This window comes from Stenella coeruleoalba, assembly GCF_951394435.1.
Source record: "Stenella coeruleoalba genome assembly, chromosome: 10".
Taxonomy (NCBI): Eukaryota; Metazoa; Chordata; class Mammalia; order Artiodactyla; family Delphinidae; genus Stenella; species Stenella coeruleoalba.
The window spans coordinates 50,589,573-50,617,096 of NC_137156.1; the positions used below are offsets into that span (position 1 = coordinate 50,589,573).

General features: G+C 38.8%; 1 protein-coding gene across 17 annotated transcripts in view; it reads left to right on the forward strand.

Annotated features, from left to right (window-relative positions):
* The window catches only part of RBMS3 (RNA binding motif single stranded interacting protein 3), a 1,083,479-nt gene that overhangs the window by 840,269 nt on the left and 215,686 nt on the right, over nt 1-27,524 (forward strand). For all 17 annotated transcript variants that reach the window (XM_079935204.1, XM_079935208.1, XM_079935207.1 and 14 more), the window contains 2 exons: nt 6,813-6,970; nt 22,063-22,142. In XM_079935204.1, coding sequence (XP_079791330.1) covers nt 6,813-6,970; nt 22,063-22,142 — 238 coding nt within the window. The remainder of the gene's footprint in view (nt 1-6,812; nt 6,971-22,062; nt 22,143-27,524) is intronic.

The following is a 27,524-nucleotide window of genomic DNA, read 5'->3' on the forward strand; positions in this document are numbered from 1 at the left end:
CATACACAACCCAGTGTTCAGGTTGTCCTGAGCACTAGAAATAGTTTTCTCTTTCTTTGCTGAGTGTGTTATACAGAATTAACCCCCCCTCCCCAATTAAACTTGGGGATGAGAATGCCAGTTGCCAATGCTGTGCTTACATGGAATCTGAAACAATGAAATCCTTCTTTTAAAACATGTGTTCCTTAGGGAAGTTGTTCTTATTGGTTATTATTTTAGGGAAATTGTTCTTATTGGTGCCGTGGGAGGAAAAACTGGTAGAGGCTCTCCTCTGACTCCATCAATATGTGAAATCAGGGGAAGAGAAATCACCTTCTTGCTTTTAGCGGAGGGAGAAGACAGTTGAAAACAGAGGGCACCCCTTTCATTGCTTAGCCAATAAGACAGAGGACACACTTGTTGGGCACCATTTAGGGGTGAAAGCCTACCTCTTGGCAGTCTTTCTTTATTTTCCCTCTAATGGTCTTTAATGTATTACCTCAAATGAATGCTTCTAGAGCCCCCATCGTAAGGGAAGGCTGTGGCTCTCCCTTTTTACCCGGTCCAAGGCCGTGACTTTGTAGCTAGGGAACACAGTGTCCAACTGTGAAGGTCAGAGCTGAGCATATGCCCATATATATTTATGGCAAAACAGATTTGAAAAAAATTAACACACTGTATTAGTTAGGGTTCTCCAGAGAAACAACCAGTAAGGGGTGTGTGTGTGTGTGTGTGTGTGTGTGTGTGTGTGTGTGTGTGTGTGTGTGTATGAAGAGCTTCATTTCCTGGAATCTGCCTGATTATGCAGGCTGACAAGTCCCAAGATCTGAGGTCAGCAAACTAGAGACCAAAGAAGAACCAGTGTTTCAGTTTGAGTCCAAAGGCAGGAAAGAAACAACGCCCCAGCTTGAAGGCCGTCAAGTTTAACTCAGGGGAGGATCAGCCTTTTTCAGATCTTCAACTGACTGGATGAGGCCCACTCACATTAGAGAGGGCAATCTATTTTACTCAGTCAATGGATGAGTTTAAATGTTAAAGTCATCCAGGAAACACCCTCACAGGTAGATCCAGTATAATGCTTGACCAGCATCCTGAGCATCCTGGGGCTCAGTCCAGGTGGCAAATAAAATTAATCACCACACACGTGTGTGGTACTAAAGCAAGTATGTCCAGAATGGCCGGCTTCCTCCAGATCTCACCTAGAGGAGCTGTAACTCCTAGAGCCATGCAACAAGCGTGCTGATGATGTTACTAGAAGAGTAAGAGCATCTGTGTACAAAGTTAGTGTTCAACTAATTCTAAAACCTCCGATGCCTTTAGGGCAGCTTATTAATGCAGGAGGCTCCAACTCCCTGCTTCTGTTTTGGGGGAGAAGTAAAACATTTCATTTTTATTATTATTTATTTATTATTATTAATTTTTAAATTGCTACAGCATTTAAAATAGGCTATCCCATTAAAAAACAATTGTGCCTTTGTCTCCCCATTGATTTTTCTTTCTACTGGTGATATCCATGGACTAGCAGTATTTATAGGCAATCCCCAGAGTTGGCGTACTATAGTAGAAAGGGTCAAGAGTCAAAAAATATCACTTCTGATGTCATTTATTCACTTACTCGCCATGGGATTTTTGTATCCCTCTTAAGATCTTAGAACCAATCTTCTCAATGGTAGAGGGGGTTTATAACTCTTGCCCTATCTACTGCCTAGAGTTATTATAAAGGGCCATACAAAATAAAATAAATGTCCCTGAAACACCTTAAGTACTGTAAAATTCTGCTGCATGTAACGAAATATTATTATCTTCAGTCTATATGAACATCCCCTTCAATTTGTTTTTAAAGTATTAGAGTCAAGAGGTTGCTTTAGAGTTGTTACAAACATCTTCAGGATATTTCAGGATATTTTGTCACCACTGCTCAGGACAATTCATCTTGAGACAGCTTTGTCCACCTAACAGTTAAAAGTGACTATAAATTGATTACCATAATTTTGTGATTTAATAAAAACTTGATAGTATGTAAAGTAGGCAAAAACTAATAACTTAGAAAGACCCATAGTGTAATATATTATCGTGGAAAAAAATAGGAACTAGTCCCCTAAAACAGTGTTAAAATTTGGTCCACCAAATGGTACTTGTTCACAAGGAAATACATACAGAAATACAGAGTAAGCATTTAAAACCTTTTATAACAAGTTCACATTAGCATGACATTTAATCCAAATGTAATTTTGGTTTGTTTAATGTAGTAATAAAAAATTGCAACTTGCATTTTGTATGTCTCTTAATTTTTTCTATTAACTTTGAAAAATGTAAATATTTTGCAAATGTTGGTTTGTGACAGATTGGAAATAAAAATGGTCCCCACCACAGGTGGCTTGAGAAACATTGCTCTAAAATTCCTAATGCCAATAACTACTTCCTGAATATTTAAATATAATTTCATCAAGCATGAGTGTTGTCAGATTGAATGTTGAAGTCTTCTTCAAAGGTAGTTACCTTTTCCAGAATCATGTATATATAATAGTCATAATGTGTATCCAAAAAACACAGCCCCAGACATAACCTTTGATCTATATATGAGCAATAATTTTGCCCTCCATTTGTATTCATTTGCTAAGCTTCCTTGAAATGTTCTGACATTGTCTTCAACTGTAATAAAGCAAATGAGTACCAATAAACCTAACACTAAAAATCTGAGAAAAATGAAGTCATTTCAGGAAAAAGAATTTTTATATTCTTACGTAAAATGACAAGGTCTCTGCTCCCATTAACGTTGGAGAGGGTACCATTCTAATTTTTTCACAATCTTTTGACAAAACTAAATAGTAAATCAAGAAATCCCCATACAGATGAAAAGATACAGAAACAGAGCAAAATGGAGGAGTTACTTATGGTGAGATGGTCAATTAAATGTAATAGATGTATGAATTGTAGTCATATACTTTTACAGACTAGCATACACTGCAGAGTATTCACTCAATTGATGATGTGTGAAATGCTGACTAAGGCTAGGAATCCTTTTTTTTTTTGTGGCCTTTCCTCTGTAACTAAAGCTACTTCACGAATAAGCAAAAGTGAATAAAATAAGGGATTCAGAGATATTTATTCTTGTATGTGCAAATATTCCTTTGAACCACAATTTGCCATCTGTTATTCATTGATGTTTAGGAGGAAAGGCAGTGTTAAGAACTGGGAAGGACATTGGATCAGCTATGAAAGGATATGGGTTCTATCTCTAGCCTGTTACTATTTAGCTGAGTGGCCTTGAGTAAGTCATAAGCACTATTTTAGCTTGTTTTCGTTTTTGTTTTTCCCATCTGTTAAATATCAGATTGGACAAGATGCTCCTTTAGGTCCATTCTGGAGCTAAATGATCATGAAAATTTAAGTTAGAAAGCAAAAAGATTTCAAAAAGATTCTAGATTGCAGGTATCACATGAGTTACTTTTCTGCAGATTTAAAAGGCACATTCTTTTAGGTTCATAGTGCCAAAGAACCTTTTGAAAGAGCCCATCTATTTACATAAATGTGGTACATAGATATAAAACTGAAAATAAAAATATAAATGCATATATTATTTTAAAGTTCATTCTATGCAGAAATTAAATTCTGTTGTCATCAACGAATATGTTCAAGACTCATATTGTATTTCAAAGGAGAGAATTACTTAATGAATAACACTGCCCAAACGCTGTATTCTTCCTGTAAATACAAATTAAGGAATGACACTCTCCAATTCTGTACTGTCTCTGTGAATACAGATTAAGGAGTTGGCCTTGCTGTTTGAATTTGGATTCAGAAAATAGCTACTGGGCAATCTCTTGTGTATTAAGCTCCGTATGTTAATTACACACCATTTTGAGAAGTTGCAGTGCATTCTATACTTGCAGAATTTGGAAATGGATTTGAATCAGGATATACTGGTGTACTGCTACTTAGATCTGTACACTATGCTTCACTAGTGGGATTAGTTGCTTATGGTTGTTTAGCCTCATTAAGGATGAAGGTATACAGAATGTTGGGCAAATGCCAGCCCATTCATGGGACTGCCATGTTCTGCAGCCCACTCTCTGGGTTAAGCAGGAACTCCCACTGGAACTTGGGTTGATCTAGGGTATAAACTCCAGAAATCACATCATAGGAAAGTTTTTCTTCTCTCAACTCTTTCTCAATTCTGATTCTTCACAGGAAAAAGACTCTGTCTGGTCCTAGTGTGCTTAATACCTCTCTTAATTATGAATCTCATTTGTTACTAAGAGAGAGTCAACCACCAGGGTCACAATCTTCTGTGAACAAACAGTATCTAATATAATTTAATCATGTGAATTTGTTGCCGATTTTGATAGTAACCTACTTATGCCAAGTGATACTGGCTTTTTAGCTATGGTAGCAACATACTGTTATCTTTTTCAATGGATTTGCTTAAGCCCAAAGATATTTAGATTTAAAGAAAACTTTTAAGGATTTCCCTGGTGGCACAGTGGTTAAAAATCCACCTGCCAGTGCAGGGGACACAGTTAGATCACTGGTCCGGGAAGATCCCACATGCCATGGAGCAACTAAGCCCATGTACTCAGAAGAACTACTGATCCTGTGCTCTAGAGCCCACACACCACAACTACTGAAGCCCACCCACCTACAGCCCATGCTCCGCAACAAGAGAAGCCACCACATTGAGAAGCCCATACACCACAACAAAGAGTAGCCCCCACTCGCTGCAACTAGAGAAAACCTGCACGCAGCAACAAAGACCCAACATAGCCAAAATAAATAAAAATTAATTAATACAAAAGAAAACTTTTAAGTAAATAACCTTATAGTACATGGCTGGCAAATTTTCTAAGATGATATGTGAATGATTGAAGCTTTGGAAACATTGGCCTACTGGAAAAATACACTGAGATGGAAGATAGAAAATCTGGCTAAATTTAATTTGAACCCTGTCACTAATTATTGGATTGCCCTCGGGTGAGATGATGAATTTTTCATGCCTCCATTTCCTCATTATCCAATAAGTATGATGATATTTGCCTAACTACCTTTGGAATGATGATGTGAAGATTAAAATTAAAGGATAAGTAGTAAAATAATATAAAGTCAAAAGTCATATATACGTAGATTTGTTATTATGTATCTGAAACACCACTTTTTTTTTTCTTTTAGGTTTTTTTTTCTTTTTTCATCACCCCAGCAGTTGGGCGGGGGATCACGTCCACTTAGGAAAAAAATAATATCATCTCTGTTTTCTCTCTAGGATCATGCCATTAATTAGCGGGGTGTGTGTGTGTGTGTGTGTGTATGTGTGTGTGTATGTCTGTGTGTGTGTATGTCTGTGTGTGTGTGTGTGTGAGAGAGAGACTACAGTTGTACAGTTTCTACATATACACTATTCCCAAATACTAAAGCTGTTATCTTTTCCTGATTGATTACCTGTTTATTTGCACTGTTTTTTTCCTGGTGATCAAAAAGTTTGAAAACTAAACTATGTTTCAAAAAGAACCTAATAATAGATCTTATTCATCTCAAAGCTTAATAAAAATATTATGGCCTGTCTGAATATTTAGAGCTATTAAAAGTAATGGAGCTTAGTTTCATGCCAAAACTATTTCTTGATCTGTAATAATATTTGGAATTTTGTTTATTGTATTTTTCGTTTTGCTTAAAACCTCAAATTTGCTACAGAATATATCATCTCTGCACAAAAGATATTTTACTATTACATAATGTCATTTCCTATAGACTTCAGAGTTGCTTTTTCCAATTTAATCATGTTTCTTCTTGAAGTTAAAGTTGTGTGTTGGTTAAAATATAATAGTTCATTTAAATATGGGATCTATTTTGATATTAATGATCAATCATGTCAGGCTTTTGTCTGTGCTTTATTTTGAGACATGCGTACAACTAAGTTCCAACTTATTAATTCATTGTGTGAAATAGAAGATATTCACACACTTAGAAATAATGCTAGCAGTTGTTGTTTGATTTCCCATTCTATTAAGCAAAGCTTATTTAAGCACTACTGCTTCATAATCTCATTCATAGATAAATATTTAACTGTGGTCTATGGAAGTGATTGCCAAACTTGAGCGGTCATCAGACTCACCTGGAGGGCTTGTCAAAACACAGATCACTTGGCCCACCCTCAAGTTTCTGATTCCAAGGTGGGGCCTAAGAATTTGCATTTCTAGAAAGTTCCCCATTGATGCTGAGGCTGATGATAAATGCTGTCCTAGGACCACACTTCTTTTCTCCCCATTGGTGCAGTGGAAGGCACTATAGCAAGACAGGGAAGCCCATGGACTTTGGTGATACCCCCAGGTTTTAGCCCTGGCTTTGACACTTAAGAGCTGTATAACTTAGACCAAGTTAGGGATCAATTTTGTCCACTGTAAAGTAGTAACAATTATATGTACTGGAAATATTGAATGAAATAATGTATATCAAGTGTTTAAAGCAATGCCTAGCATGTTATGAACACTCACTAAATGCAACATTAGTAACTGGTGGTGACAGTAGTTAGAGTGGTAATAGAACCACTAGTTATGGTCATAGAATATACATACTTACCTTAGTTCAACTGCAATAAAAGTTTATTAGACTTTTCTAAGGAAGGCTAGACAGAAAGTTTGATTTTCACTGATGACATTGCTTCTATGAGAAGCATTCTGGCAAGAAGGAATTCAGTGAAAAGAAATACCACCCTTACTGAAAGAACTTCCAAGAGCATGCTAGAGATTGGAATCTAGATGGCAGTGTAAGCAAAATGTATAAATTTCTGCAGTGTTTCTCAATATTCAGAACTTACTGCATGTGTTTCTTTTTTCCCTTAGCAACAAGAGCAAGACCCAACAAACCTATATATCTCAAATCTCCCCATTTCTATGGATGAACAGGAGCTTGAGACTATGCTGAAACCATTTGGACATGTCATTTCCACAAGGATACTAAGAGATGCTAATGGAGTCAGCAGAGGCGTTGGCTTTGCCAGGTAAAACACCTGCTCTTTCCTTGTATTCCCTTTAATTCCATCCCTTTCTAGCACTACAAGAGTGCTGGAATATAGAATATTCAAAGAAAAGTAGCTTATCAAACTGACTGTATCTTTGCTTTGAGTCAGAGAATTCCAGTGTAACTAGAAATATGTTGTTCTTGCTAAAATCCGTACATAGAATGTTTATATCTGTCTCAAGTCGTAATGGTATGCATAACCCCTTCCCAGTCCTCTCTATGCCTGTAGATCAACAAAATCAGATGCCGTCAGTTTCTACTAGGGATAATAAATGCCCAGCACCCCAGAGCTAAAGACCCCATGGGGTGAACAAAGCGTCCACATGTTTCAGCATTGATTTCTAAAGAGCAAGATGGTAGAATTTCTCAGTCAGTGGAAGAGAGAAGAGAGGAAAGATTTCGAGAAACAGGAACTGTTGGGTAGTCTCAAGGAACTCAGAAATCTAAGGGGAGGTGAAGAGGGCATTTGCATTTAAGAGGCCGTGGCTGTGTGTTTTTGATGTTTTAAACAAAACAGAAAAGAACAAATTGCACTTTTCTCATTGTTGGAAAAAGATGAGTAGTTTTCTTTTTAACTTTAAGAGAATGTTTACAAAAGAGGATCTCAGCCAGGAATGGAGTTAAAATGGTGGTACCTGCTGTGCTTTCATGAAGAAACAAAGTTAAGGAAACTACAGGGAAACCGAAACTGCTCAATAACAAAGAAGAAAAGGAAAAGCTGTGTCTCCACGGTTGGGTGTGTTTATGCGTCTTGAGGTCTTGAGCGGACTCAACATGAATGAATGGATGGATGTTAATGTCATCTGGAAGGCAGCCCCTTGCAGGCAGGTGTTTCCCCCTATGGGGAACCCTGCCATCATTGGAAAAACCATCCCAAACCAATCTCCGTGAACCCACTTGGAAAGATATGAAAATGCATTGATTAACTGATCTCTAACTTGACTTCCTTGAGGTCATGGACCATGTCTTAAAATTCTTCTTATTCCCCACAATGTTCTACACATACTAGACGGGGAGACCTATGCAGGATACAGGTCTGAAGATTTGAAGAGAAGTCAGCAGAATGAAAAACATCTCCCAGAGTTGAACGCATGCATGAGGCATTCAAGTTTTCAGAACATTGTTAACTGTTGATCGTCATGGTCAAGGCAGAGCTAATTGCAACACCTGGGTCTCTGAAATTGTCCAACTTACGCATTCTTGGAGACTGTACAGCCTGCTATTGGAGGCCTAGCCAGTGCAGGAGGCACTAAATGCCTGCCATGCTCCACTTCACACTGCGTGCACACGCCTTTAGCTCAGCACCCACCTCCTGCCCCGCAAAACCTCTCTAACACATTAGTTTCTCCTTCATTTATGCTCCTGCTGAGAAAGGAACATGTTTCAGATTCATCAAGAGAACACATTTTCTAAGAAGATCTATGTTTTGTATTTTTGTTTCTTAAACAAAAGATTTTTGGTACAAAGTATGGATATATTAGTTTGCTTAGGCTACCATAACAGAATTCAACAGACTGGGTGGCTTTAAACAACAGACATTTATTTTCTCCCAATTCTAGAGGCTAGAAGTCCAAGATCAAGGTGGCAGTAGGTTTGGTTTCCTCTCTGTGTCTTGTAGATGGCCTTCTTTTCCCATATCTTCACATGGTCTGCACTTTGTGTTTACTCCTAATCTCTTCTTAAAAGGGCGTCAGTCAGATTCGATTAGGATCCACCCATTATATATACACACAATTTATAATCCAATCTCTTGGGATAAACCATAATGGAAAAGAATATTAAAAAAAGAATGTATCAGTATATATATGTAAAACTGAGTCACTTTGCTGTACAGCAGAGATTGGTACAACATTGTAAATCAACTATACTTCAGTAAAAAAATTAATGAATGTGGGCTTCCCTGGTGGCGCAGTGGTTGAGAGTCCGCCTGCTGATGCAGGGGACACGGGTTCGTGCCCCAGTCCAGGAAGATCCCACATGCCACGGAGCGGCTGGGCCCGTGAGCCATGGCCGCTGAGCCAGCGCGTCCGGAGCCTGTGCTCCGCAACGGGAGAGGCCACAACAGTGAGAGGCCCATGTACTGCAAAAAAAAACAAAAACAAAAACAAAAAATTAATGAGTGTAATATTAAAAAAAAAACATATATACACAACTTCTTTATTCATTCATCTGTTGATAGACACATAGGTTGTTTCCATGTCTTGGCTATTGTAAACAATGCTGCTATGAACATTGGGGTGCATGTATCTTTTTGAATTATGTTTTCGTTTTCTTCTGATATATACACTAGTGGAATTGCTAAATCACATGGTATTTCTCTTTTTGGTTTTTTGAGGACTCTCCATTCTCTTTTCTACAGTGGGTGCACTAATTTATATGCCCACAATAGTGTACAACAGTTCCCTTTTCTCCACATTCTTGCCTGTCCCAGTACTGGTGCCAACAGACTGGCGGGTGGGCATGGAGCTGGGTCCTGAGGCTAATAAACTAGAGGGAGGATTCCACAATGGCACCTTCCAGCACCAGTGTTATTATGGCAGAAGGAGCTCCCAGAAATGACTGCTGCCAGCATCTCTGTCCCCAGGGGGAGTCCCAGTTGCCTCCTGTCTCTCCAGGAGACTCTCCAAGATTAGCAGGTGGGTCTGACTCAGGCTCCTTTCAAATTACTGCTTCTGCCCTCGTTCACGGAGCGTGTGAAATTTTGTATGCCTCCTTTAAGAGTAGAGTCTCTATTTCCGACAGCCCTCTGGGTCTACTGAAAGTAAGCCCCACTGGCCTTCAAAGCCAAACGTTCTAGGGGCTCGTCTTCCCAGTGCAGGACCTCCAGCCTGGGGAGTCTGATGTGGGTTTCAGGCCCCTTGCTCCTTGGGGAGAACCTCTACAGTTGTAATTATCCTCCCCTTAGTGATTCACTCACTGGGGTTGGCAGTGAGGGGGGGGGCACAGGTCTTGACTATACCATGACTCTGCCCCTCCTACCTGTCTCATTGTGGTTCCTCCTTTTTTTTTCTTTTTGGCTTTTTGAGTTAATTATTATTGTTTTTGTTATATTATTATATTCACGTTTTACAGTTATAGAAAAAATGAAGGCAAGAGAAGTTTAAAATCCTGTACAATATCTCACAGAAGATAAGCAGGAGAACCCACTTACAGGTTCGGGTACAGGCGAACATAAGCCCATGTTCTCAAGATCACAAGGGCTATAGCCAAACAAATAATGATATATCTTTAGTTGTGGAAGATCTTTTCTGTTAAGTTAGTCTTTTTCATTGATAGTTGTTCTGTAAATAGTTGTAATTTTGGTGTGCTCGTGAGAGGAGGTGAGCTCAGGGTCTTTCTGCACTGCCATCTTGGGACAAAATCCCAGGTGTGGTTCTTGGTTCATGTGCAAGAGATCCTGAAATTCCTTTGACTCAAAAGAAAACCTCCATTATTATTTTACTTGTAAGCTATATTCATCTTCTTTGAAAATCACCTCTTCAAAGTAAAGGTGGTATCTTCGTTTTATATTTAAACCACTGAACTTCAAAGCATTGATTTGAATGCCAGTAGGGTGCAGAGACAGCACAATTACAGGCTTTTTAACGTTCCAGAAGCACTAGATGGTGTCTGAAATTACAGACTTTCATTTTATTTTATTATTATTTTTTTCCTCTCTTGTAACATAAAACAGTTTTGTAAGATCCACCCCCCTGCAGGCAGCATTTTATAGCCAAGTCATAAACCCTGAAAAACAAAAGTTTATGGTGGGAATGCTGACAGTCAGACCCACTACTGCAGAGCTCGCGGATGCCAACAGACTACCTTGCCTTCCAGCATGAGGATCAGAACATAAATCAGCCTGAGTCTGGAGGGACAGGACTGCATGTTCACATTATCCATTTCCCATTCCCAGAAACATAAGACCGTTTGTCTAACAAAAATCACATTGAACGAGTGTTATGAGAGGCCAGTAAAGAATGACCCAAAGTGGAGAAGGGATGAGGGTAAGCGTTCACAATTACTCCAGCTTCAACATCTGGGAACATAGAACCTCTTTAAGCAATGCATTTACTGTCCCCTCGTGAGCTAAAGGGCGTGAGAGACCGCTGAGCACAGAGACCTTTGTATTCTGTAGTTTTTTTCACCTCTCTTCAGTGCTCTTAATTTGATTCTCATGGAGTTTTGTTTGAATGACTTTTAACATCTGGGCAGTGTTCTACCACTCCCTACCAAATGGGCAAGTTTTCCAAATAAATCATTTCAGTGCTTCTTTCTTTTCACTAAGTAAAAAAACTAATCACAGTTACAGGAAGACAAATATCAGGCTGATTATTAAAAATTAATTAAAATATTATTTTTGTATTTTCTTTTAATTACTTTAAATATCGTTACAATTTTATTCTTTACTTTCCACTGCCTGACATTTCTTGCTGCCTATCTTCTCCCACCTCCCGAAATAGAAAGAGAACTCAGATTCAGAATAAACATAAAGAAAGTATAGAAACTTTTAAAATTATAAGGCAAATGCCAATACTTTCTTTGTAGGCAACTATATGATGCTTTAAAATGACCATCAAGCCTATCTAAACGTGATTTTATTGTTTGGAATGTGTTTCGATTCATATCTACCTTAAATCCATCTTTAAGAAATGTTGTGTTAATATTTCTCCCTTGATGTTTTGGCAGTTCATTTGCCATTACTGTCTCAAATGCATGGAACTAGGAAATCAAATGTGAGCAAAGAAAATCTCTAAAATGTAAACTTAGTGATTAGTAACCACCAAACTACAGCTGTGTTTGCACAGAAACAGGTTACAACTGTGTTTGCTGAGACTGAAAAGAAGGTGGACTGTTATTCCTTTTAGTAATTTTAATTCCTCTCTCAATTGCCAGCAGATGTGATCCACTAAAGAGAAAACCCCTGGTCTACCCTGTAGCTTCTTTATCTTTATTCTTGTTTTATGTGTTTATCTTCATCGTTTCTTTATGTTGTCTGTTTGTCTTTCTGTCTTTTAACATCAGAAAGTCATGGTCATGGCTAGAGAAGGCAGATCACTCTACTTTCTTTTCCGTGTATTAGGAGCCCTGGTTTTCAAAACCCAAACAAACCAACCAACCTGTCAACCAAACAAACAAATGAATTAAATTGCATTGAATAATCTATTATTCCGAAATCCCCTGGTCTTCAATCTTTCTGTATACATGCTTTTATAAAAACTTAGAAAAGGAGAAAAAACATACAGTTTATTGTTCTATTATTTTGAAATTGGAATGGCGTTATTCCAAAGTCAGCCCTCCGTGGGATGGGAGGAGAGTTCTGAATATTATTTATCCTTGTGAAACTGAAATTGGAGAACTTTGTTACCTTGCAATTGGAAATAGAGGCGATTCCCTGTGCTCAGGGTCTGTAAGATCTCTTTACCCTGTGCTTGCCCTAAGTACAAACCATGACAGGGACTCTTGGGCCCTGAAGGCTGTGGGGATTTCAGGTAGGTTGTTGGCTTCCAGCCAATAAAGAGAAAGACTTCGAAATATCATTTGGAGGGCACATGTGAGCCTCTTTTATTTAATATCTTTCATACATGCTCTGCTTTCTATGAATTGGACCAACCTAACATCCATCTGTATCCGTGTGGTTATAAATATGGCTTTATGGTCAGAAATAACTTAGTTTTCATCTTAGTTCTGTTCTTCCTATCTGTGTTCTTGGACTAGTTACTTAACCTCTTTTAGCCTCCCTTCCTGATATGTAAAATGTATATATTTTTTTAATTTTTATTGGAGTATAGTTGATTTACAATGTTGTGTTAGTTTCAGATGTACAGCAATGTGAATCAGTTATACATATAAATATATCTATTCCTTTTTAGATTCTTTTCCCATATAGGTCATTACAGAGTACTGACATCTTGATTTTATTTATTTACTTATTTGTTTGTTTATTTATTTATTTATTTTTGGCCGCATTGGGTCTTTGTTGCTGCGCGCAGGCTTTCTCTAGTTACGGCAAGTAGGGGCTACTCTTCCTTGCAGTGCGCGGGCTTCTCGTTGTGGTGGCTTCTCTTGTTGTGGAGCACGGCCTCTAGGCACACGGGCTTCAGTAGTTGTGGCTCGCGGGCTTAGTTGCTCCGCGGCACGTGGGATCCTCCCCGACCAGGGCTCAAACCCGTGTCCTCTGCATTGATAGGCAGATTCTTAACCACTGCGCCCAGGGAAGTCCCGTAAAATGTATTCATCCATGCATTCATTCGGTTCACCCAGTAAATATGTGGGCACTAGTAATGTGCCAGTAATTATTCTACATGTGATAATTAGAGATGTGCACACACACACACACACACACACACACACACACAAGTATCTGCTTTAATTGACTGGCATTCTACTGGATTGGGGACACAGTAAGTATGTCATCAATCATAAAATAGTAAATAATGAGTATCAACAATTAATATCAAATAACTAAAGTGCTATGAAAACAAAATAAAGCATAGGGGTGCTATAGAGAATGTGACAAAATGAGAGGTTTGAGGTAAAGGACAGGAAAGCCCTCTGAGGAGACTGCATTTAACCTAAGATGCACATGATAAGAAGAAACCAGCATGAGACTCCCTGGTGGGCCTGGAGAGGGAAAAGAGCTGTCCCAGCAGAGGAAAAGAGAGAAGGAGAGCTAAGCTGGGGCCAGTTCCTCATACTTGGGAAACAGAAAAAAGGCAAGGTTGATATATCGTAGAAAAAAGAAGAGAAATGTAATAGATAGTAATATCTAGTAATGAATGAAATATGGCTGCAGCTCAAAGAGACTGATTAAAAGTGATCAAATGAGTTCCAGTTGCATTGAATGGTGAGATTTTTCTATACCTGAACATATTGTACTTATTGATTCCTTCTTTATCTCAGTTTTAATTTTTGAATTGAATGTTTTTCCATTTCTTTACCAAATTCCCTTTGAACACAATTAATCTATGGTTAAAAGATAGATTTAGATGATGATGCATCCAGACAAGGATGTCCGCTGGGGGTAGGTAGGTAGTCTGAAAGAAGCAGTTCCCAGACTAAGTGTAAGTAAACTTATTTTTTCTTACATTTTTCTTGAAATACACAGCCTCAGAGATCATTTTGTTCCTTGGGTATTGATAGTTTTATGATGTAGCCGTCAAAGTGCTGGCTAGAAACATAGTTTCACCACAAATGATCCAACTGAAGAGGCTAGCATGGAGGAGTATTTACAGAAGTGTGGGCAGAGTTAAGGGAACTGATGAAGGGACGCTGAGATACCCAGAGATGAGCCGCAGAAGGAAGCCTTTACCCCTGAGAGCAGACAGCAGGTGAAGCCATGTGCCCAGAGCCCAGTGAGACCCAGAGCCTTGGAGGAGGGGCCGCCTAGAGGCGCTGTAGACAGGGAGGGATGTAACCCTTGCCAGACAGACGTGGCGCCAAAGCAGAGAGAATGAGGAGGACCAGCCAGATCTCTCTCTGTTTCCACCAGGCCTCCAGTGGTGACACCAATAAAAACCATCAAGTAATAGAGCAAAGGTGATACAGTCCATGGAAGGGTCACTTCTTTGGGGCATAGAGCAGAGCAGAGAAGGCGTATGGGGGAGGGCTAAGCAGAAAACATCAGCACACATGGATGAGTGAACTAATTTTCTTTCCTCTTGACTCCACTATTAAAAAGTAGAAATAGAAAGCAGTGCAAAGTCAGCAATAAATACCACCTGCTACTTCTCCTTCAGACTGGCAATGGATACAGGTAGGTTGGAATGATGGCAAACTGACTCTGTTTACAGAAAACAACTGCTCAAATCTAGAGTAACTTTGCCGTGATGTCTTTTTTCTGACATCATTTCTGGCACTAAATATGTGGACTTTTGTGACATTGAATGTGTGTCATTTTTCCATTCTCTGACTCCAGCTGGGTGTCCAACAATTCATTTCAGTTTTAACACTAACTACTCAGAGTTGTCCTCAGGCTGCACAGGTTCAAGGGCTAGGTCCCACAAGAGCGTCCCCACTTCAGACACCACCACAAATGGGGTACCAGGCTACCCACAATTCTGCCCCACCCACTACAAATTCAGGGGTTCCCTTGACACCCCTCAGGCTTGAAAATTCACTAGAACTATCCACAGAACTCAGGAAAACACTTAAATATTTACCTGTATGTCATAAAGGATACAGCTCAGGAACAGCCAAATGAAAGAGGTGCATAGGGCAAGGAAGCGGGTGGGAGAACGGCTCAGAGCTTCTCTGCCCTCTCTAGGTGTCCCACCCTCCCAGCACATCAATGTGCCCACCTATCCATCAGCTCTCCAAACCCTGTTGTTCAGTGGTTTGAACGGAGGTCTCATCACATAGGCGCCGTTGATTAAATCATTGGCTCTTGGTGGTTGCACTCAAATCTCCAGCCCCTCACCCATCCCCAGACACTGAAGAGTGGGCCTGACAGCTCCAGCCCTCTAATTCTTTGGTCTTTCTGGTGACCAGCCCTATTCTGAAGCTATCTAGGGGTCTCACCTTGAATCACCTCATTAACAGAAACTCAGGTATAGTCAAAAGTGATCCATTACAAATAACAGAAGACGTTCCTTTCACTCGGGAAATCCCCAGAGTTTTAGGAGTTCTGTGCTAGGAACCAAGGACAGAGACCAAATTTATTTTTGTTATACCATAGTTGCCATGCAGAAAACACCTTATCCCGTCTTTCATCGCATCTTTCAAGAGGAATCAGAAATTCAACTTTTCATGGGAAGTCTCCCAATCTCTAAATGTTGACAACCATTTCAAATTTTTCAAAAACTCTTTGCAGCCCAAGCAAAACATTCGTGAAGGCTGGATTTGGCCCATGGTCTCCAGTTTGGGGAACCTGACAGAGAACTCCAGAACAGTGGTTTTCAACCCTGACTGCACACTGGCATCACCTCGGCAGCTTTCAAAAATATGTGCCTAGACTTCATGCTAAAGCAATTAAGTCAGAATCTCCTGAGCTGGGGCCCAGACACTGGTATTTTTAAAAAATAGTTCCCTGATAATTTTAATGCACCATCATTTTAAAAATAAGCTTTTTTATTTTGGAATAAGTTTAGTTTTACAGAAAAGTTACAAAGGTAATACACAGGTTTTGTATACCCTACATCCAGTTTTCCCCATTGTTAACCCTTTGCATTACCATGACATATTTGTCAGAATTAAGAAACTGACATCAGTACATTATTATTAACCAAACTCCAGACTTTATTGGAATTTCACCAATTTTTCCATTGATATCCTCTTTTTGTTCCAGAATCCAATCCCTGGTACCATTTTGCATTTGGTGGTTTTTCTCATCAGTTTGCTCTGGTCTCTGACAGTATCTCAGACTTTCCTTGTTTTCCATGAGTAGTCCCAGCCAGGTATCCTGGAAAATGTCTCCAGGTCTGCCTTTTTCGATGTTTATTTCGTGATGGGATCCATGTTATGTCTAAGTTCTGGAAAGAATACCACACAGGTGAAGTGCCCTTCTTGTTATATCATATCAGGGTATAATCTCCATTTCTGAGAACACCTACTCTAGTTAATCATGGCTGAATGAAATGGAGATGGCTGGCCCCATCCAGCTTCAGCAGAGATGAAAGCAGATCAGGGCAGGAAATCAGGAGTGATGACAGGAGGCCAGCAGTGGAGCCCCATCCCTTCCAAACAAGCCAACGAACTCAGCGTCAACGGACAAAGGTTCCATTGCAGGCTTCTCCACCAACTCAACTTTAGAGAAGCCACTGCTTTCTGGTGTTATTTTCTTCCTCTGTACCATGTAGAAGTTGGTATTTCCGGTCCTGAATATATGTGATTCTAAAGTTTTGGAGTGGGTTTTCATGAACCAAATTTGTCCATAGCTCCATTTCATAAGAGGAATGTGCTTCAGTGGTAAGCAAGGGGCCACCAAAATGTCAGAGTTTCTGCAAAGGGAGGTGGTAGGAAGGCCAGTCTACGGCCCTATTTTGCATTTATGACACTTGTCTCCTAAAGATGTCAAGCACCTCGAAGGAAGAAAACAAATTGCAAAAACTGAGAAAATTCAACTCCTTCGCTCCTCTTTCTTGCTGAAATTCACTATTATTCCGTTACCATGGATTATGAAGCCAATGACATAATTTGTTTTTTACAAAATCTTTTCATGTTGACACTTTCAGCAAATCTTACCGGAAGCGAGGATGAATGGCTTGCAAAGCTGTGTGTTCTAAGTTGCCAATAATTTGTACGGAGCCTGTGATTGCAAAACCACAAAAATTTCACAATAGTGGAAACCTTTCATTAAGCATCATAAATGACAGGGTGGATTTGTTTTAACTATGTGCGTAATCATGCTTATTGATTTAAGATCATAAACTGAGAGATTCTCCATGGAGGTGAGACAGGTAGGCTGCAAATCGTTGTACACAATACTCTGCCACCCCTGTGTGTTAAGTCTGACCCAGAACATTCTCCCGGTATTGGATCAGGCTCTCATCTGGTGTAATTTGCCCATGGGGATTGTATTGGCTATGAAACTAGCACCTATTAGTAGCTGTTGTAAAAAAGAAATGTTCTCTAAATCACAATTCAGTGGTGCGTTTCGAATGACTGAAGCCAGGTTCCTAGGCACGGAGACAAGAAAGAATGTCAAACAGGACCTTTAATGCACGTTTGTATTTAAACATCAGACCTAACAGAAAACCCTGAGACTTTATACAATGATTGGAGCGTTGTAGGAACCTAATTAATGCATCGCATTGTCGGGTGAATGGTTGGCCAGGCACACGAGCTCTTCTGAGGGATGTGAGAGGGTTCAGGTACTGCCTAGAAAGAATGAGTGCAGTTGTAGGGATTCAGTGGCCCATCTGAAGGGGCCATGGAAAGGCAGCTTTGTCTGGCACGCTGCCTTTTCAGACCCACTTGATAATATTAGTGTCAGTTTCAAGTGGAGCGCATGCCAGATTGCAGATAGCTTGGGCTGGCATTTCAAATAGGCTAATTGTGAAACTGGAGAAGAAAATGGTCACATTCTTGCTAAGGTGGCCATTCAAATGCAGTCTCCCCCGGAGTTCCATGGGTCTCACTCTGAGCCTTTCCCCTCGGCAGCTCCTCCATCTCCCTCTTTGCTGGGATGGCTTGGCCTTGTTAAAATGTGCCCTGTGTATTAAAATGAAATTGTCACTGCTGGGTGGTGCCACATAACATGGTTTGACACTAAGCACTGGCAGCTACAGAAAACAGACTTTTATTGCATTTATTCTTTCAGAGATGAGAGTCTCTAAAGGCTCCTGCAGACATATATTAGTTAAATCTGAATGAAGCCAGAGTGAACACTCTACGCTGCTGTCTGGTGTTCACAGAAATGGCCCCCACTGGGCTTGGTGGGACTGTAAACCAGTCTTAACAAAAGATGATCGTACTAGAATCCAAAAGGGAAGATATGAGGCTTTCAAACCAGGACAAAAATGTTTTAGGTGGATGGATGAGACGAAGCCACCAAGCACACACACGCTATCCCCCATCCAGTTTCAGTGTGCGTTTAGAATTCCGTGTCGTTTTAAAGACAAAAGGGGAAGGATTTGATTTGTAGGACTCTGGCAAGCAAGCTTTAGATTCTTAACTGCCTTTTATCTAGATGAGTACCCAGAGAGCGACTGAACAGGGAGGGGGCCCTGGGGCATAAGCTTTTCATTCCATAGCTCTCCTGGAATCAAAATTCCATAAAGCAACATCTGTAGTAATTAAGGATGCACATTTCCTCTCCCATTCATGTCTCTGCTAGGAGGGAAGGTTATCTTCCCTAAGAGACAATGGATAGTGGGTCCTGTGGGAAAAGAGAAAGAGCAGAATTTGAGTTCTTTTGTTCCTAGAAATGGAAGTTCCCTAGTTAAAAAAAAATTAAGGGATTTCCCTGGTGCCGCCGTGGTTAAGAATCCACCTGCCAATGCAGGGGACACGGGTTCACGCGCTGGTCCAGGAAGATTTCCACAAGCCGTGGAGCAATGAAGCCCATGCGCCACAACTACTGAGCCTGTGCTCTAGAACCCGTGAGCCACAACTACTGAGCCTGCGTGCCACAACTACTGGAGCCCACGTGCCACAACTACTGAAGCCCACGTGCCTAGAGTCCATGTTCCACAACAAGAGGAGCCACCGCAATGAGAAGCCCGCACACCACAACGAAGACCCAATGCAGCCAGAAGTAAATAAATAAATTTATTTTTTTTAATTAAAAAATAACAAGTTGGAAGATGTAAAATATTCCTCTGGAAAGAAAATGTGAAGGAGTTAGCAAAATTATACTTAGCTGCTCCTCAATATTTGGAATGGGAAATGATTCATCTTATCTTTCTAATCCAAATATCCTCTGATTTGGGGGAATTTGTGATTAAGCAGTGAATAAAATGCTATTTTTTTTTATTTTTATTTATTAAAAGTGGGTATAATTAAGCTTAAAGAGTTTTAGTTTTGCATTTCGACACAAAAGTGAGTCACTCTTCAGATGTTCTTCAAAATAACACTATGTGGATCCAATGGGCATCTAATAAATGAACATTAACCTATTAACGTCAGATTAGTTTCCTGTGCTTTCTTGTCATATTAGGACCAGCTATGTAATTTGTGGGATCTAGTGAAAATTAAAAATACAAGACCCCTTGTTTAAAACGTATTAAGAATGTCAGGATGGTGACAGCAGAACTTTAAATCAAGTGCAAGATTTTTCTAAGCACAGGGCTCTGGTACTGCATGTGTACCCCTGACATTGGTCCTGCTCTGCTTCACCATCTTATCAATGCAGAAAAAATGTGCATCTTTCCCATGCTTCCTAGGAATGTACATTGGAAAATGTTTTGTTTTGAGTTAAGGTAATTATAGCTCCCCAGATGGAACGTGCTTTTGAAACCATCTTCAAATAGAGCTACCATATGATTCTGCAATCCCACTCCTGGGCATATATCTGGAGCAAACCGTAATTTGAAAAGGTACATATATCCCAGCGTTCATAGCAGTATTTACAGTAGCCAAGACATCGAAGCAACCTAAATGTCGATTGACAGATGAATGGATAAAGAAGATGTGGTATATACATACACAATGGAATATTACTCAGCCATAAAAAGGAATGAAATAGTGCCATTTGCAGCAACACAGATGGACCTAGAGATTATCATACTAACTGAAGTAAATCAGACAGAGAAAGACAAATATATGATATCACTTATATGTGGAATCTAAAAAAAAAATGATACAAATGAACTTATTTACAAAACAGAAAGACTCACAGACTTAGGAAACAGACTTACGGTTACCAAAGGAGAAACATGGGGATAGGGATAAATCAGGAGCTTGGGATTGGCATACACACACTATTATATATAAAATAGGTAACCAACAAGAACCTAATGTGTAGCACAGGGAACTCTACTCAATATTTTGTAATAACCTATAAGGGAAAAGAATCTGAAAAAAAATAGATATATATGTATGTATAACTGAATCACTTTGCTGTACACCTGAAACTAACACATCGTAAATCAACTATACTTCAATAAAAAAAAAAAATTTCTTAACCTGGTAACTCAGATGCTCTTGCCTGCACCCCTCAGCTTATCTCCAAGAGTTTCCCTGAGTGAACCTTCCACTGGGCCACAGTGCTCTACTCACTCTACCGCATCTACAAGGACACAGCCTGCCCCCTCCCAGCCTGGCCCCTACCCTCGTTACTTCTGCAAAGGCCTTTCTGTCCTCCTGTGCCCACTTCTCAGAGTTTTCCTGGCTTCTGCAATTCCTCTCACATTTGAATTCCTCTCGGTGTAATAAATATATAACTTATTTGGCATTTGCTTATATATATATATTTTTCCTTTTCTTTTTTTCTCTGCATGTAATATGAATATGAAAACACACATAAAATTTGGATGTAAGAAAGTTTTACAAATTGTGTCAAAGGGCTCCATTCCAAGAAAGTTCATATTAATAACAGAGCAGAAAATCCAAAATTATACACTTTGCCTTTTAGACAAAAAATTTCACACATTTCATACACATTCTTTTATATGTATGTGTGCCATTTCTTAAGTCCGTTTTTCCTCTAGTGTACCGTTTGTGGGAATTAATTTCTTTTGATCACAGTTGACCCTTTAATTTTTATCTTCTACACCCTGTTTTACAAAATAATAAAGTCCAGATATAGTTACTATTTAGAAAATGTTGCTGATACTGTTCTACTTAGGAGACAGCAACACTGCTAATATTGGCAGTATGATGCTATGGCCCTGAATGTTATTCATTAGCTTGTATCTGAGATGCCAAAACTTGGCACAAGAAACCCAGTCTCGGAATATTGATACCTAGTTTGAAAAAATAGAAGATTGTCTGAAATTGAAAATTAAGAAAGTTCAGGACCTGAGGTTTGTGTATATATGTTCTCCTCCCACATTTGGGACCCCAAATAACTCCCTTCTGTCTCTCACCCAGTGGGTTTTCAATAAAGCCGTCATGATGCTGATGACAACACCGCTGCGTGAATCTCTCCTGTAGGCCGCCAGTTGTTTAAACGCAATACATCCCCTCCCCTTGTTTTGTGGAGACCCTTGAGGTACAGCTTAGTCGTTCCTGTGCAGGTTGGTATCACCCAGGCCTCAGCTAAAAGCCCGCCTCTGCCACTTAACTGCCAAGGTGGTTCATCTCACTAAGCCTTGCTGCCCTCACTAGTGTGAAAGGCAATAACGAGACCTGCCTCTCTGGTTTGCTAACTCAGACATTCAACACACATTTATTGAGCACTTTCAAGTGCCAAGCATTGCTGTATGGATTAAGTAAGATAATGCCTCAGGATTATGTCTGGGTGATGACTCTGCACAGCGCCGTCCACGGTGGCAACATTTAGTAGAGTAAGTGATGCTCTTAGTAGTGATGAGTTTGTGATGTTCTATCCACCTGGTGATGGTGGTCATGGCAACAGTTGGCGGTTCTGGTAAAATTCTGAAATCAAGCTTTTCTATGGTTTTCTTAATTTCCTTTTCTTTTTAATTTATTTTTCCTGGATATGTACAACTTCATGAAAGCATATGATCCCCTGTTTACTTCTTTTCCCAGAATGGAGTCTACTGAAAAATGTGAAGTGGTAATTCAACATTTTAATGGAAAATATCTGAAAACACCACCAGGCATCCCAGGTAAGAAATACCATAAAGTAATCATTAAATAATATCTAGGCTCATTGCTGTTATCAGAATGAGTATATAGTAAAGCCCATGGTTGGCCACTGGGAGGGAAATTTTTGCCTTTAAAAATATGTATTTTTTAATACTATGTAACAACGCATCTTTCTCAAAACTGCCAAAAGTTTCTTAGTGATTGTTCTTTGGCCTGTCTTTTGAATCTCTGCTGCTAATTCCCTAAAGTGAATTAGAAGAAAAACATAGCAAAGAATAGGTTAAAATGCACTCGAAGTGAAGAAAGTTTGTGACTCCTATCATTAATATTGGTATCCTGATTTCTAATTTGTAACATATCTAAACAGTGATATATTATAAATAAAATGACAGTGGCATCCATAGATTGAGGCCAGTTGACAGACATTTCTTACCAGTCCATGACAAGAAGAGTACAGAAAAGGAGAGTAAGCATTTAGAAACTTTTATAGCAATATGACACTATCATGAAATCTTAGTGCATCACTTCATATTTTACAAAAATATCAAATGCACATTGAATTTATTTTAAGCTGTCCATGCATCAGAGATAGTCTAGGAAGCACCAATCTAGGCTACCTCAGGGCATTTCACATTTCCAAAGGCAAAATTCTTAAGATTTGACACGTGTTAAAAGATGGTATAACTTTATGCTATTAAGAATTATAGTCAATGTAAAAGAATTGACTATATCACATGTATCAGGATATGAGCTAGAAATACCTCAACATGATATTAATTTGGAAGTAGTATATATGAAAAGTATTGAATATTAAATGAGTAAATTAAAAAATATATCTTACTCATATGTCAATAAAACTGGAAGAAAAAATATATCTTACTCATGCATAAAAATATTAAAGGTTGAGTGAAGTTCTAAAAAAAATTATAACAAATAGATAAGGAAATATCTGACTATACACGTTGGTTTATTTGTCGCTTTTCGATTTTCCGTGATTCTCAGGAGAAAAAATGTGAAATTCTTCAGTCTTACAATATTTTTCCTTTTGATGATTTTAAGCTGCCTCTCTGTAGTGTTTGCTACATGAAGTATCTACTATTTAAAACCCATGGCTAAAGAGTTCAGGGGTTGAGCATTTTGGTTCCTTAAAATATATTGAGGTTATATAGAAAAGGAAGTCTGAACAAAAAGAGAAATATTTTTGTGGCGGGATCAGATTCCTTTCATGACTCACTCAGTTTTGGGAGAATGTTGGGAAAGGAGAAAGGCCCTTTAGACTGACACTTGGATGATATGGAAAATCCCAAAGTAGGGCCCCTGGTTAATCACGAGCCGGCAGTGAAGTTGTACCTCAATTTGGTTAGTTTCCATGTGTGACATTCCCTTGAGAACCGGCTGCATTATGATCCAATTGGAGACATATGGTGTTGTTGAGAAAAGAGTTAGCAGTTTTCATCTCAGCATGTCAGCTGCCCTTGCATTTTAAGAGAAATACTTTTTTTTTCTTTTAGCATAAAGGACATTTTAAGACACTCTGCTCAGACCCATCACTGAGTAAAGGAATTGCATTGTTAAAGGATTTTCCCCTTATTCATCTTATTTTAATCCAACAGATGGCTACCTATATAGAAGGCATTCAAACTAGATGTGAATTACATGGTTATGAACAAAATAGGTGGAAATTATTGTTGATTGAAGTTTTAATACAAGTCTCAGTTTTTTATGATTCTTCCTTTTTGGAAAAAGACAGTGAAATCCTTCTTGACCTGATTGATTTGAAATTGTTTTAGGTTAACCCATAGAACATACAGCTGACTAATAGAATTTAATGCTAAGGACAAATAAAGTTACTACAAGTCCCCCAAAGATCTGAGCATCCTTCCTTGAATAAGCAGGCTGTGATATTAACCTATCTAATATCATAGCTACAACCGAATGAAAACATTGTGAATAGCAAGAACTTAGTTATGGGTTTCTCTCTCACTTTTATCTTGTGGGACCATGAGAGGCAGAATAATTACACTCAGTTAAAAACTTTTAAGAGATACAACTTTATGCTTCTGAGATTAGCCTTCAACATAATAGAATTGAATATACAATATCGATCATCATCAATACTTGAATTTGCTTATTTATGCTTACTTTGGAAGTCAAATAGAGTTTAATAAAGGCTTCAAATGCTAACCGAAGACATATAATTTTTTTAGTGAAGTATAGTGGATTTACAATGTTATATTATTTCAGGTATACAGCAAAGTGATTCAGTTATATATATTCTTTTGCATATATATATATTCATACATATTTATATTCTTTACAGATTCTTTTTCCTTATAGGTTATTACAAAATATTGAGTATAGTTCCCTGTGTTATACAGTAGGTCCTTGTTTGTTATCTATTTTATATATAGATAAAAACATATAGATATAGCATGTAGTGTGTATATGTTAATCTAACTCCTAATTTATCCCTCCCCCTTCCCCTTTGGTAACCATAAGTTTGTTTTCTATGTCTGTGAGTCTGTTTCTGTTTTGTAAATAAGTTCATTTATATCATTTTTTTTAGATTCCACATATAAATGATATCATATTATATTTGTCTTTCTCTCTCTGGCTTACTTCACTTAGTATGATCATCTCTAGGTCCATCCATGTTGCTGCAAATGGCATTATTTCATCCTTTTTTATGGCTGAGTAGTATTCCATTGTATATACGTACCACATCTGCTTTATCCATTCATCTTTCAATGGATACTTAGGTTGTATCCAGAGAAAACAATAATTCAAAAAGGCACATGCACCCCAACATTCATTGCAGCACTGTTTACAATAGCCAGGACATGGAAGCAACCTAAAGATACAAAATTTTTGATATTTAAATTTGGTGTGGAGTAAAATGACATAATGCAAGAGGCTGGTATTTTGGAAATCACTGAAGTAAAATGACTGCTGGCTTCATTTACTCCATCACGACAGGGATAATTAAATTTGCGTACGTGCTGTTTGCCTTTCTTGGTCCTCATTGCTTATTTCTTGTAGATGGTTGAAGTCTTATTTTCAGAAACTCATACCTTAGTTCTATTTTCTGTTCCATCTTGAGGCATGTGAGTAGGATGTCACAATGAGCCCTGATATCTAGTGAATCCTTTGATATTTTCAAAAGAAGTGATGAATTCCTAACTTTTTAAATACTAATGTAGCTTTAGAGAGATGGTCCTTGCTTGTGGGTGCTAATTAAAATCATCTATAATTGATCTGACCACTTGCAATTAAAATAGAACTTTAAAAAATTGTAAAAACCTCAGTGTTTCACTTTATCAAGATTTGGCATTTTGAATTCAGAGATTTGTGGGTTTTTAGAACAGCACATGGATGGTTTCAATGCAGTACTTTAAGGTTGTGTGAATGAGAGACCCACAAGGATCCAAAAATGACCTAAGATCTTTCAGACCCTAAGACAGCTGTGGAAAAGAGTGAGCCTTGCTTCTAACCTCCCTCTAAGCAAGCAGAGAGAAATCGGTACCATATTCACATCCCTTCCTTCTTCATTAGAGATAACTTGGGGAAATGTGCCATTTTTGTTCTGTCACTCTTGACAGTGATTCCTCTTAAAGTAAATGCAAAGTTCATTATTTTCCTGAGATGATGATCTAGTTTCCAAATCCCATCCTGTGTCATTTCTATAGAAGAACAAGATAAAAATCTACATCAACCCAAAACTCTGACATTGATCAGACTTTCTCTCTCTGAGTTCCTCCTATTTGTTCATAACAGATTTAATTTTAATGAATACATCATGGATTGTTAATGCCTATTACAGCCTCCCAGAACTAGCTCTGTTCACTTTGAATTATAACATTGTCCCCAGATTTTGGCTACCTGGATCATTGAAGCTAGATATACATCAAAGAAAATCTAATTATTTGAATTCTGGTATGTGAGGTACAGGAAATTAACTAAGACCATGTGGCCGTGTTGCTACCAGCAGGTGGGAAGCAGCGGCCAAAGACATGTTAAATAGCGTCAGTCATGTCATTGCTCTGCAGAAAGGGATCATCCGGCATTTTCTCCCTCCCCTAGAGGGAAAAGAAAACACTGTTCCATAAATGTCGCATGTCGTACATATTGATCTTGATGTTTTCTGGACAAAATGAAGCATCATTAGTTGCTTGCTTGCCTGACCCCAGACATTTCTTTGTTCCAAAACAAATTGCACAGCAACTTATGCAGCCCCAAAGCGTTCCATTTTAAAACCTCTAGCAGAAAGGGTAAGTTCCTGGGCACTTCAGGGATCTGTAGGGCATGAACTAGAAAAGCTCACGTTCAAAGAGCCCGGGAGCACCACGTGGAAAGGCTTCGGCATCTAAGAACATGTATTGACGAGCAGAACATTCAGACTGCTTTGAGGAAAAAGAAATCACGTTTTGCTCTTAAACTAAGCTTTTGCCTGTAAGCACACGTTCTTATCAGTGGAGCAGTCTTTTCAGAAGACAATGGAATAACCCACTTTTAGTATGATTTTATTACTCTTTGGATAATTATATCTAATCCCAGTTGAACTCCAAGAAGTAGGGAAGGGTTGAGAGAGACCTCACCCTATTTGGGGATCTTTTCAATTTTAGCAAATCTTCTGATCAACAGAAATTTGGACAGATGAATCATGTTTTCCTAATCAGTAAAATAAAACTGTGTGCCTTCTTGATCCTTTTTTTTTTTTTTTAAATTCATTTTTGGCTGTGTTGGGTCTTTGTTGCTGCACGTGGTCTTTCTCTAGTTGTGGTGAGCAGGGGCTACTCTTCATTGTGGTACGCAGGCTTCTCATTGCGGTAGCTTCTCTTGTTGAGGAGCACAGGCTCTAGGTGCGTGGGCTTCAGTAGTTGTGGCTCGTGGGCTCTAGAACGCAGGCTCAGTAGTTGTGCCACATGGGCTTAGTTGCTCCTCAGCATGTGGGATCTTCCTGGACTCGGGCTCAAACCCGTGTCCCCTGCACTGGCTGGCGGATTCTTAACCACTGCGCCACCAGGGAAGTCCCTGATCCTTTGATATATAATTTTACGATTATATGTTTATGTAAATAAAAACTGTGTAGGATTTTGGATGTGTATGTGTATTTAGGGGAGCATTCAAGGAAAAATATTTACAGTCTGATAATTTTTTAAAGAAAAGGGAAAAAATTAATGTTGTTTGCATAAATTTCAAACTTCCCTCAGAGTAATGTATCAACAATGTACTAAAATGAAATTTAGATTACAATTCTGAATATTTGAGCAACAGACACATTTTTATCAGGGAAAATGTTGCCAACTCTCACAAGCAGTGTTTCCTCAGTGGTACCAGTCTGATAAGTCACAAATGCAACTATAGTTGAGTAAAAGACAGCAAATAGAAAAGTATTATCGTGT